The 14,000-nt window shown below is 32.5% G+C and overlaps 1 protein-coding gene across 1 annotated transcript; it reads right to left on the bottom strand.

Annotated features, from left to right (window-relative positions):
• Nucleotides 1-601: 601 nt before the first annotated feature.
• Nucleotides 602-11,392, bottom strand: LOC132737489 (dnaJ homolog subfamily C member 9-like; the record flags this gene model as incomplete). The annotated part of the gene is made up of 2 exons (XM_060724781.1): nucleotides 11,236-11,392; nucleotides 602-808 (listed from the first exon to the last, which is right to left on the bottom strand). Coding segments are annotated over exons 1-2 (301 nt in total), but the record flags the coding sequence as incomplete, so codon positions are not given.
• Nucleotides 11,393-14,000: the final 2,608 nt, after the last annotated feature.

Here is a 14,000-nt window from a genome sequence, read left to right as displayed (position 1 = left end):
GCCTTATGCAAAAATATTTCTAAGCTCTAGGCCTTTTGGGTCTTTACAAGAAGGTATTTTAAGTTTTTACTTTATGTACATATAGTGAAAATCAATGACCCCTGGGGTGGGGCCGATTTTGACCCCAGGGCTATCATTAAAACAATCTTGGTAAGGGTCTACCAGACAATGCCTTATGCAAAATATCTAAGCTCTAGGCCTTTTGAGTCTTTACATGAAGGTATTTAAGTTTTTACTATTTGTACATATAGTGAAAATCAATGACCCCCGGGGCGGGGCCGATTTTGACCCAAGGGCTATAATTTGAACAATCTTGGTAGAGGTCTACCAGACAATGCTTTATGCAAAATATCTAAGCTCTAGGCCTTTTGGGTCTTTACAAGAAGATTTTTAAAATTTATTCTTATAATTCCTTTTGGTTGCCATGGCAACCAGATTTCTGCATGGAATGAAATTCTTTGAACAACTTTGGCAGCCCAAGGATCAATCCTGCCAAGTTTGGTTGAAATTGGACTAGTGGTTATTCACAAGAAGATTTTTGAAGTTCACTATATAATCTATATAACACAAAAACTAACACACACACACACAGGTGAATCGCTATATGCCACCGCATCGCAGATGCTGCGGTGGCATAAAAATAACTGTCTCATACCTGTTTCATCATAGACAGCTCTTTTCTCCTTATTTGAGAGGATACAGTAAACTTTTCCTATTGTTTGAAACTTCACAGTGGCAGCATCTTTTTCTTCTGGTGCAACACGGTCTGGATGAACCTTCAGTGATACCTTGTGATAACCCTTCTTTACTGAAATTACAGACATCTTAAAATTGAAAATGTAGGCAAGTCTTTACTATGGGATTTTAAATAAAACATAAGCAAACTTTTCCTTTTATCAATGTCTAAGATAAAACACAAGAAAGCTAAAATGGGTATTTTTGATATGTGAGCAAAGATTTTTCTTGAACATTTGATGTTTTTGTGTTATTTTCCTTAAAGTTGTGCAGAAGCCTGAAAAAAGACACAATTTTTGAGTCAATTCACATTCCGAATTTTAAAAGCTTGTTATAAGCAGCAATCAAAGATTTTTTTATTATCATTCAAGTGCATTTTCTTTCAGTTGTTCTCATTTTTAAAGATTTTTTATTATATAAAGTCAACTTAAACTATTTTATTACTTGGATGTAACTTCCAAATAATGGATTTTCCTTTCTTGTTTTCACTTTGATTTGTTTTGGTTTTTGTCCTTGTATTTTTTTTTATATATTATTGTTTTAAGATGACGACTTCTCTGGAGAATCAAGTATAAAACAGTTTTTCAAAATCATATCGATATATCATGTTGTGAAATTATATTGCAAAAACTGGCAGTGATTTTCCTACATATAATGATATATAACAGACTCAGAAAAAAGGCCTCTTCCCTATTGGAATTTTCTTTAAAATCATGCAGTTTTCCCAAAAATCTGAAATTAAACCAGTTTTTTTTCCTTCCCAAATCAGCAATTTTAGCAATGATTTTTATCAAAATCAAGAGGCCAAGGCCTCTTCCCAATTAAGTGAGAAAAATCACTGACTGGTATACCGCCGTAAATTGCCCACCCCTATATTAATTAGGTTAGGAGAGTCCCTAGTCCAAATATTAACACATAAACAACGGATTTGAAGCTATTTTTCACATTGGTCATATTCGCTTTAACATCTAAAGATATCTATTTAAAAGTCCATAGCAAAATGAAGAACATGCACAATCATTCAAACTCCCTATGTAAAATGTTACAAATAATGCTTGGTATTCATAATCCTACCAAAAATGTGTATTTTCCTTCTCAAAAACAACTTATTCAAATTTTAAACAATTTTAAAGAAATCCATGTAAAAATCATGAAAACAGCCTCCATATTGGTGTGTACTACGCATAGCAGTGATTACTGGAACCAAATTTTTTAGACGAAATTTTTAGTGTGTGCACCTGTCAGCGTCTTAAATCACAACAGAATTTTTTTTCGTTCAGACTAATTTCGTACTATTGTTTTTGAGTGACGTCACAGCATGACCGGGAATTTCCAATATAATGGTTAACACAAAATGTCTTTCATGTGTCTTCTTAAATATATGGATAAATTAACCACTTATCTTAATTTTTGCATATTTTTACAGTTTTTGGGAAAATATGCTTCCGTCTTTTATGCAATCAGTTGTTTTTTGTGATAAATAGCATTCAAGTTGTGATTTACCGGTAAATTCAAATCGACTCGAGAAGCGTTAGTGCTATAGGAAATAAGCCAAATAGAGAAAGACTTCGCATTATCCGATAAACGTCAAACTTAGTGATGGAAATCGGATGAAATTTGTTCCAATCGATCATCGGTTCAATCGGATGGGACATAATCGATAACTTTTCGAATAAAGTCGCGTTCAAAAGAAGTAGGGAAGTGAAATTTCTTCCCAAGGCAATTGATTAAATTCAGTAACATGAACTTCATTTAGCACTTTTCAACACAGTTTTAACGTTATATATTCATAAATTTACGAAATAGATTTTATTTATCAATGGATGACAAATAATAACATTCACATCACATTATATTACTATTGTTTACACCACGTATTGATCCTGTTCAACTCCAAACTGTCCCTGAGGTGATTGTTTTGCGATCCGCGAGGTGTTCCTAAAAGAAAATTACCGTCAGAATTAATTCCCTTTAATACTTTAAACATATTCGACGACGTAGCAGAATAAATTTTTGTGAATCAATTTATAATTGTCGATTTACATAACAGTAAAAGATTATCGGCGACTTGCGACAATCTATACATCACTAGTCAAACTGTAAAAAGAAAGAAAATGCGATGACTTTCAATGAAGGACTAGGAGTCTGTATTATAAAGTGAATGACAGCCCTAGTTTCATTACTTTATGCAAAAGAATTATTTGTGTACTGGTTGGAGACCATCAACCGGACACTTTTGGAAAAATTTTCGTACAGATTTCATAGACCAAAAAATTTGACACTGTTCTTCTCCTAACTAACAAACTAGTTTGTTTATTTCTGATTGTATTGACACTTATATCGGAGGCTCGACAAGGAGGGTATCAAAATTACCTAAATTATCTACACTACAGTACATTGTACCATGTGTCCGGACAGATATGTACATGACGTGATTTCATTCAGATAAAAGCTTGGGTGTTTTGATTTTTAACATGATATACAATATTTCAGCAACAAAATGGTGAAGTTTTGGATATACTATTGTTTACTCTGCAAATGATTATAGCTGGTATATTAGGTCAGGCATTGTTTTCTTAACCCCTAAATTTCAACGTCAACATTCTTGAAATAGACATTAAAATATTACCATTTATGGAGGTTGAAATAAATTTATTTACTTAATTTTAGAAGAAACACAAATTTATTGTTGATAAAAAAGTGACTGACAACCACTGAACAAAGAAAATATTAAATTAAGCATTTTCGGGGCCGTCCGGGTTTGGTGGTTGTCCGGTTTTGGTGGTCCCCAACCAGTAGGGGTATTTGCAACCCCAATGTCTGTTATTCGGGTTATACAGGACTGCTCCATAACATCAAATTAGACAAATACCCATAGGGACCCGGCACAGTGTTGGGATAGTGTAAATAAGTAATTCTAGAAAAAATTATATAGTTTATATGTAATATATAGACAAGGGGTTGAACTCGCCAAATTGGCAGAATGCCACTTGTCCAGTATAAGTCAAAATTGCAAAGTCATTTTTACGTAAATCATATTAAGTTATATATTAATTTGCAGCTAAATGACATCACTTGATGTTGACAATAACATTATTGTTCCCACTTAAACCGTTTTAGAACAGCAAACCAATATTTCGGATGGAACGTCAAACTTTTGCTAGGTCGACAACAACCGTGCAACCTGTCAACACTCGATTTTCTACGTGTAAAAACGCAATTCTAAACCATGTCATTGTACCAACCCGCAATAAATCGATAAAACAAAACCAAAAAACAACTTACTGCTGGAAATAGTTTTAAAACCAATCAATTCCAGCAAACATTCAGTTTTTTTTTTTTTTAACTCTTCCGTTTTAATATTTTTTTAAAGCCATGAGACATACTCGGCTCCTGTTGTAAGACTCTGTTTGATTGGACGATACAGTGACCCAGCTCAGCTTTTTATTTTAATCAACCAATGAAATAATCTGTTTCAAATCAAATTCAAACGTGCCAGTCGGCTATGACCGAAGCCATCCGATAATGTGGCCCCAGCTTTGCCGTGTGCAAAATGCGCAGCGCTTTTAAGTTTGGGAACCACATAATCGGATGGCTTCGGTCATAGCCGACTGGCACGTTTGAATTTTTCGAAAGATAATGTCATTGAAGGAAAACGGCGATAATCTTGATACATGTATTTATTTCGGCTGTTGCGTTGTTTATATTACCGTTGAAGTTAAAAATTGACCATCATCGTGAAGAATTATATCTTCTGTGTCGATGGACCAAAGGATTATGTGAAAATATTGGAAATGGAATAAAATACATGGTGATTATGACGGTATGGGTGCGGATTTTTTCCGGCGAACATTTTTATCTTGTGTATTATTATAGATCTTGAAATATGAAATTTTTTCAAAACGGCTTATATTAAGTTTTTTTTGATATATATGATCAGTACATGTGCTGGGATTGACAAATATGCATTTTATTTGGATTTTAAAGGCGTTTTGAGCTCCAAACCCCAAGTGTCTGTGGTTCTGAAACAGTTTAACAGGCTGGGCACATCTCCCAATCGGGCTAAATTAGCTCACTCGGGGTAATTTAGCCTGATTGAGCTAAAATCCAATGAATGAAAATGATAAAATGTGTCGGAAATTTATGGAAGCGTATAAAATCGAGTACTCTCCCTTGTCTCGATGTGATCCAGTTTCTACAATAACACATCTGATACATTAAAATATGCTGTACTCGCTTGATCTTATTGCGCAATTTGGTGTAAAAAATACCGAATTTTGAAAACCGGATCAACATATACCCAAATCTGTTATATTAACTCCAAAACTGTACAAAATTCTTCGCCAATTCAACGCAGCTTCATCGACGCCATCTTGGAAAGACTGATTAAAATCCGTCATGCACGAAACACTTTTATCTATTGTTTTTCATTAATTAACCAAAATATATACAGGGTGTGTTAAAAATATTATATATGTGGAAACTGAAATAGAATAGTTCATATTTATTAACGGAAGTGTTAAAATGGTTTGCATAATCGATGCACTCTAGTGAATGTGATAACCATTGCTTTCAATAAACGTACTAAAACTGGTCTTACGAGTATCTGAATGTAAATTGTAAACTTATGTTATATCATATATTATATTGTACATGAAAATAAATGAAAAATTCGTGAAAAGCGTGTTTTTTCTTTATAATTACCCTGTGTCTTTCCATGTATACACTTGAAAGTCCCTCGTAGAGGATATATGTATGTATTTCCCTCTGTCTGTCTGTCTCTTTATCTATGTATGTATATACATCCCATTTATATGAAGTAGTAGAAGTATTTGAAGCTGGTAAAGGATATATTCCTCCCATATTATACTTACAGTATCTGAAGTAAGTTAAGCTTATTTTATTTTCATCAACAAAACATTGTTAAATTGAGTCATGAGATGTGTCACAATAAGCTAGTAACACATATTCCATTTTCGATAATTATTGCGTATTGTAACTTATGTTCTTGTTGCATTTCTTTACATGAAAATACTTATTTTGTTATTTAATTAATCTCCGGTCATAGTTTCTTATTTCATAAAACCCTTATGGGCATGCAAATGAATTATTGAAAATGATAGATTATCTAAGAAAGCATTAATTGAATACTTGAAATGTGAAAAACAATATCAACAAGGAAAATGCGGTGTTAAATGAACCCCACTCGACCTAGAAACAAGTTATCAGAAACTATTAAATCAAATTAATTAAATAAACAAATAAACATTTCTTAAGAGACGATTTATCAGAGAAAAACTATATAAGATATATTATATCTTTCGTTCTAATCCATTTCATCATTTTCTATATTAAATGATCGTATATTATATAATGTGTATGATTATGAATAAAATATGTTTTATGTAGAGCCGATTTCAGTTTAAAAGAAAGATCATTAATCGAAATTGCAATTCAATATCTTATTATAATAAAGGTTAAACATACTCTTATTTCATATAGTTTTATTACAGAGGAAAACACCATGTCAAAGTGTTTTTGTGAACAACATTCTTCTTTAACTGAAGGAAAGTCGTTGAAAATAATAAAAATTGCGCATTAGAAAATAAAAGTGGGAACAATAAAATTTATGAACAAGGAACATCGCAATGCGATGCAACCAGGTTTTCAGCAAAATATTTCACAGAAGCTTTGTAATGAAGGGACATTTGTTTTTAATTGAACTTTTAGGAGGAATTATGGCTTTTTTAGTATTCCTCAAACAAAAATGATTGAGAAATTTTATGTTGTCTATTCGCCTTTTTTCCCCAAATGTTTTAGAAAGGTAAACAGTAATTTATTTTTGCTTAATTTTTGCATTTTTGCGTCTCTTGTCATTTTCTTTTGTCAACAATATTGGCGTGTGGTGTTTTGTGCGATATCAAGAAAAGTATGGTCACAATTTAAAAAAAAAACTTGAATGATGTCTTGGAAGAAACATGGGAATTTAGTGAGCGCCAGGGCACTTGATGACAAAGCTTCTGTGAAAGTTTGGTCAAAATCCATTGAGAAATGTAGGAGAAGTTGCGCACTGTAGAAATTGTTCACTATAATATTCTGTATAAGGAAAAAATATACAAAGGGCCATAATTCGGTCAAATATTATCCAAACACAAAACCCCGACAATATGTGCCAGGCACTTGATAACAAAGCTTCTAAGAAAGTTTGGTCAAAATCCGTTGAGAAATGTAAGAGGAGTTGAGCACAGAAGAAATTGTTCTCTATATATTCTGTATAAGGAAAATATATACAAAGGGCCATAATTCGGTCAAATATTATCCAATCACAAAACCCCGACAATATGTGCCAGGCACTTGATAACAAAGCTTCTAAGAAAGTTTGGTCAAAATCCGTTGAGAAATGTAGGAGGAGTTGCGCACAGAAGAAATGTTCACTATATATTCTATATAAGGAAAAAAAAACAAAGGGCCATAATTAGGTCAAATATATACCAATTGCAAAACCCTGGCAATATGTGTCAGGGCACTTGATGACAAAGCTTCTGAGAAAGTTTGGTCAAAATCCGTTGTGAAATGTAGGAGGAGTTGCGCACAGAAGAAATTGTTCACAATATATTCTATATAAGGAAAAAAACAAAGGGCCATAATTAGGTCAAATATATACCAATTGCAAAACCCTGGCAATATGTGTCAGGGCACTTGATGACAAAGCTTCTGAGAAAGTTTGGTCAAAATCTGTTGTGAAATGTAGGAGGAGTTGCGCACAGAAGAAATTGTTCACTATATATTCTATATAAGGAAAAAAAACAAAGGGCCATAATTAGGTCAAATATATACCAATAGCAAAACCCTGGAAATATGTGTCATGGCACTTGATGACAAAGCTTCTGAGAAAGTTTGGTCAAAATCCGATGAGAAATGTAGGAGGAGTTGCGCACAGAAGAAATTGTTCACTATATATTTTATATAAGGAAAAAAAACAAAGGGCCATAATTAGGTCAAATATTATCCAATCCCAAAACCCCGACAATATGCGCCAGGGCACTTGATGACAAAGCTTCTGTGAAAGTTTGGTCAAAATCCGTTGAGAAATGTAGGAGGAGTTGCGCACAGAAGAAATTGTTCTCTATATATTCTGTATAAGGAAAAAATATACAAAGGGCCATAATTAGGTAAAATATTATCCAATCACAAAACCCCAACAATATGTGCCAGGCACTTGATAACAAAGCTTCTAAGAAAGTTTGGTCAAAATCCGTTGAGAAATGTAGGAGGAGTTGCGCACAGAAGAAATTGTTCACTATATATTCTATATAAGGAAAAAAAACAAAAGGCCATAATTAGGTCAAATATATACCAATTGCAAAACCCTGGCAATATGTGTCAGGGCACTTGATGACAAAGCTTCTGAGAAAGTTTGGTCAAAATCTGTTGAGAAATGTAGGAGGAGTTGCACACAGAAGAAATTGTTCACTATATATTCTATATAAGGAAAAAAAACAAAGGGCCATAATTAGGTCAAATATTATCCAATAGCAAAACCCTGGAAATATGTGTCATGGCACTTGATGACAAAGCTTCTGAGAAAGTTTGGTCAAAATCCGATGAGAAATGTAGAAGGAGTTGCGCACAGAAGAAATTGTTCACTATATATTTTATATAAGGAAAAAAAACAAAGGGCCATAATTAGGTCAAATATTATCTAATCGCAAAACCCCGACAATATGCGCCAGGGCACTTGATGACAAAGCTTCTGTGAAAGTTTGGTCAAAATCCGTTGAGAAATGTAGGAGGAGTTGCGCACAGAAGAAATTGTTTACGCCCGCCCGCCGCCCATCCGCCCGCCCGCCGACATACCTCAATCTAATAACCAGTTTTTTCCTTCGGAAAACCTGGTTAAAAACCATTGCATTATCCCAGAAAAGGCAGCAGCTGTGTGTGATGTTTGTTTGAATTATGTACAGGATACCTTAATGATTAGAACCAAGTCATAAAAAATTAAAGGCAGAAAATGATTGTAAAACATTTTTAGAAAATTTGAAAAATGATAAATTTGAAGAAAATGAATTAGTAGAAATTGTTGCAGCCATTGGTGAAAAAATTTCTTCAAATATATATGAAGATTCAATGGTTGTTTCGTCATCGTACAAGAGTATAAATTTTGATGATGATTTAAAAGTAAAAAAATATATAAAAAAACAGAAATCGTATACTCACATAGATCTTTCCTATTACCTGTTGCAAATATAAAATCTGTAGACGAAAATGAGAAAAAAATAAAAGTATTGCTAGCAGCATTGACTGTTTATTGAAAGCCAGGAATCTTCCAACTATAACACCAATAATACCATTTTATAAAAATCTTATTAGCTATTATATCACTGGCAGCAAAATTATAACTAAATTGAATAGCGTACATTCCCCAGCAGGTAGCTATTCATGTCTAACTGAATGGCTGAAGAATGTCTCCGACACGTCCCTCAGTTACTCCGAGTCCACTGACACGTTTACTTATTTTGACAATAACCAAGTTGTGGCCAGAAATTGGCGGGTTAATCATAATTATAAATCAAAGGCAAGTGTTGTTACCTACGGTTGTTAATATTATACCAGCAAAGAAAACAAATCTTCAAAAACAACAAGAAATTTCACCGTCAAAATGGTATTACAACTGTAATAATGTTGACACATTTTCAAAAATCAAATCAATGTTGCATGACAATGAATCGGTCTTCCAAAATGTAAGGAATAAATTTATTGAAAAACGACTGGCCAAAGTTGTCAACGACATGGGAGCACACAATACTAGTATGACACGTGATTACATTGATGAAAAAATTGAAGGTAATTTCTGACATAATTTGTATTCATTATCCCAAAATATTTAAAAAAAAATATACATTTTAAACACATTATTTAGATTATATTAGATTTTGTTTCGTTGCATAAGTAATAATAAAGCAAATAAATCTAATTACACGTACAAAATTACATCATGAACGCATTTTGATTTCGTCATGAATTCAGACAAACACAATGTCTATTTAAATGTCATGATGCAATAGTTAATTTGTCTTTAATTTCTCAAATTTAATTACAATTATATTTATATTCAGCTGGAGTTAATCCAGTCGTTGAACAGGACATGTTTGATCATTATAATTGGATTCCAAGCATGCACCATAAAGAGTCCCCGAAAGTTGTTGTAGGAGAGCCTATAATGGTCAATCCATGCTCTTATGCTTCTGTGACAAAAGTTCTACAGGTACACATTCTCTTAAAATTAGTGTAAATAAATTAATATATAAAATGTGAAAAACGATAAACTATTATAAGAATCATTTAAAACAACAAACAAGTATTAACACTTACTGAAACTAAAATCATTCAATTATTATTGATGCTTTACAAATATATCATTTCAGAATCTGCAGAAAGTTCAGAGAATGAATATGAATAATCATCAATATACACGTGTTCATATGTACTTACCGACATCTCTAGTCTTCACTGCATACAAACTCAATATGACCTCAAACCGAAAAACTCGTGCAAAAAACGCAAGTGGTATATTTTATAAACATATATATAGATATTATTATTTTTAATTCATTTTACATGTATAAAAATAATTAAGATGTATCTAAAATATGCACACACCCTATATCAATTAATGAAAAACAATAGATTAAAGTGTTTCGTGCATGACGGATTTTAATCAATCTTTCCAAGATGGCGTTGATGATGAAGCTGCGTTGAATTGGCGAAGAATTTTGTACAGTTTTGGAGTTAACATAACAGTTTTGGGTATATGTTGATCCGGTTTTCAAAATTCGGTATTTTTTACACCAAATTGCGCAATAAGATCAAGCGAGTACAGCATATTTTAATGTATCAGATGTGTTATTGTAGAAACTGGATCACATCGAGACAAGGGAGAGTACTCGATTTTATACGCTTCCATAAATTTCCGACACATTTTATCATTTTCATTCATTGGATTTTAGCTCAATCAGGCTAAATTACCCCGATTGAGCTAATTTAGCCCGATTGGGAGATGTGCCCAGCCTGTTTAAGTGGGAACAATAATGTTATTGTCAAAGACAAGTAGCATTCTGCTGATTTTGGCGAGATCAACCCCTTGTCCATATATTATGTATAAACTATATTAATTTTCTCTAGAATTACTTTTTAACACTATCAAAACTATGTTCTGGGTTCCTTTTCAAATACCCATATAATTTATGAAAGGAAAATATTTTAAAGCAGCATATGAAGTTTTAGAAGACAAGGCAGCAGCTCGAGACAAAAATTTTGATTTTTTTTAAAAGAAGCATGGATTCGGTAAGATGAATGCAAATCAATTCGGCTTTTTATGCATTATTAGGAATTATTATGTATATTTCAACCCTATTCGGCGATTGTGAAATAAATAATCAGACTGTCGCGAAATGTAATGATAAATTTTAAAATGTTCGTTTCAGATAATTAAAACAACACCTTGTGCTTCAGTGGCTGTTTTCTTAACCCCGAGAACATCATATAAATTGTCTGTAGCAAAATATTCCTTGCATTCTTCGATTAAACTAGGCATCTTTAAAAATCAAAATTTGTTAGCGCGCGTTAGCCTGTGATAAGTGTTATATACACGTCGTGTTAATTATATAAAATTTGGTTATAAGCCACTAAAAACTTTCTGAAATTTTTGAAGTCGTTTATTATAATGCAACTTATGTTCCTATTTGTATTTACTTCCTAGAGAAATCTAATTGATCAATGTTATGAAAAAAGAATAGAATAGAATAGAATAGAAAGGAACGGAACAGAATAGAATAGAATAACTTTTATTCCCAATCAAGGGTCAAGTTAAATGAAAATAATAATGAGATCAAAGATCAAATAAAGACGTTAAAAACTAAAACTTGATTTTATTTTATAGTAACAACAATGAACTAAATAAAAAACAAAATAAATGACAAAGTTTCGCTAACTAGACTTATCTTAACTATTAAACATCATTATTACAAATATACATGTATACAGCTGTATATGATTTAATAATGACATTTTGTTTTTAAAATTCTTTGAATTACATTCAAATTACACAAAAGTTATACCTGTACTGTACAACACACATGTCCCTCAACAACACAAGTACTATGTTCAATTAATTTATGTTTTCGCAGTATTATTTCTGAGTTTATAACAGGTAAAAATAAAATCTGCAAATTGTTTTATGATTATTTCATTTTCATTGCTCATTAACCAAATTAATTTTCTTATTTCAGACAGCATTTCAAAGTTTCTTATCTTTCATTTCATTATATAACATGCTGCGTTGACAAGTAAAAGCATTGCAAGCAGTAACAAAATGTAGCTCATCTTCATGTGAGAAGATGGATCAGAATAGATAGGTCTTATATAATTAGATTCCATTATCAAATGTTGGCTGTTAACTATCAAAATTTAGGATTAGAATTTTAGTGGTTGCAAATCTTAAATCCACACATTTCTAGTTGCATTACAGTTTCTGAGTTTGAATATTTAATTCGTGATATTCACTTAAAGATGGCAAACATGTTTTTTTTTCAAACATAACTAAATTTATTTGCACTACGAAACGTAGTTTTTTTTTTAACTTTCCCATAATGTACGTAATGTTACTTGTGAATGAAATAAACAATGAAACGACTTTTCAGGTGGACCTATAGTAAAATAATACTTTCTGTGCATAGATTTCTAAAATTATTCCAATTTACTAGTATGTTTACTGGGATTTACGTTACAAACGTAACAATAATTGGTAGTTTCCTCGGGCGCGATTCGTTGTATTTCATTCTCTATAAATTTAGAGAAAAATGTGTTAACAAGTGGCAAAAAAGCTCAGTCGATAGAGCCGCAAAACGGTATTCAAAGGGTCCCGGGTTCAAGTTACGGTCAGGCTGCACAGTTTTCTCACCCTGTCACATTTGGCGCCCAACGTGGGACCGTAACTGCACATATAGCTTAATGTCGAACAATTCTAGCAGTGTCGGTAAGTTTGTTTATTTATCTAAGAAACTGTACTACGTGTTTAACAGTATACAGTCGTAAATAATATAAAATTATAACACTTAGTTTCAGTTCAAAATGGAAAATTAGCATGTTGCCCAATATAGCAAAGTTGGAATATGAGCCAGATTCAGTAGGTATGAGCGTGTCCGTCAACGGCAGCGGCAAATACATGTTGCCATTCACGCCCCTTAGCAGCGACTTTAACAGAACTTATTTGAACTAACATATAAAAAGATGATTAAAACTAGTTGAGTACAATACTAGATTCAATTGGACGTGTATACAGCTGCCAAACATGTATTGGACGAAAAGCTAGACGTGTCTTATATAGGTTTTTGAAGCTGTACGAGATGTATAATGACATCTTTTTCCACACCACTATTTTTTTTACTGTTTCTTCGAGCAAAACAAGGATTTAACATGATTTTTCAAGATTCTTTACATTTTGCACAAAAAAATTTAAAACGAGACCAGATGGAGTACAATATTTATTCTATATGGAATTTTTGGACTGTGCAATTCAATAAAGGGATGCTGTGTTTATTATAAACAGAAAAAAACATGTTCCAGCTCTCGTTGCACTTTTACAGTTGTTAACGTTCCTATTTAACAAATGTTACAACTGATTGGGGAGGAAGATTATTGTACTGATAATGTTTGGCATCTATGTCCAAAGAAAAACTGGCTGACTTGCTCGTGTTTGGATTTTGAACCACTATTACGGTACTGCCATCGGGATTATGGAATGCTGCACATTGAAGATCGTCCCAGTTGAAGTAATTAGCTTCTAGTCGGACGGCACCTGGCTTAACAAACTTGCTCATATGTCCCATAGCATAGTACTCGACATTTTTCGTATAAGAATGTTTTCCTGTAAGTACGGTTATAACACCACGACAGTCATTACAACCTCCCACGTTTTTCTGAAATATAAAAATAGGAATAAACACTCCATACACACTCTTTTTTTTATCTAAATTGACATAAAAACACTACAATGTGACCGATGTATGTTAAACATACATACATGTTATATTTAAAGGCACATTATGCCTCAGAAACTAATTAAGAAAGATCAAACATAAGTTCTATAACATTTACATACTGGTTTTTAGTGTATGATAGATGCTTATCATCCAAAAAAAGTAGCGCTGAATGGGAAATTGAATTGTCATAAAAGCAGCAAAATGTAAACAAAAGTAGTATTTTTT

The sequence above is a fragment of the Ruditapes philippinarum genome, unplaced genomic scaffold (genome assembly GCF_026571515.1).
Source record: "Ruditapes philippinarum isolate M1 unplaced genomic scaffold, ASM2657151v2 ctg20448_1_1_1_1, whole genome shotgun sequence".
NCBI lineage: Eukaryota > Metazoa > Mollusca > Bivalvia > Venerida > Veneridae > Ruditapes > Ruditapes philippinarum.
This window is presented reverse-complemented; position numbering and strand designations above follow the sequence as displayed.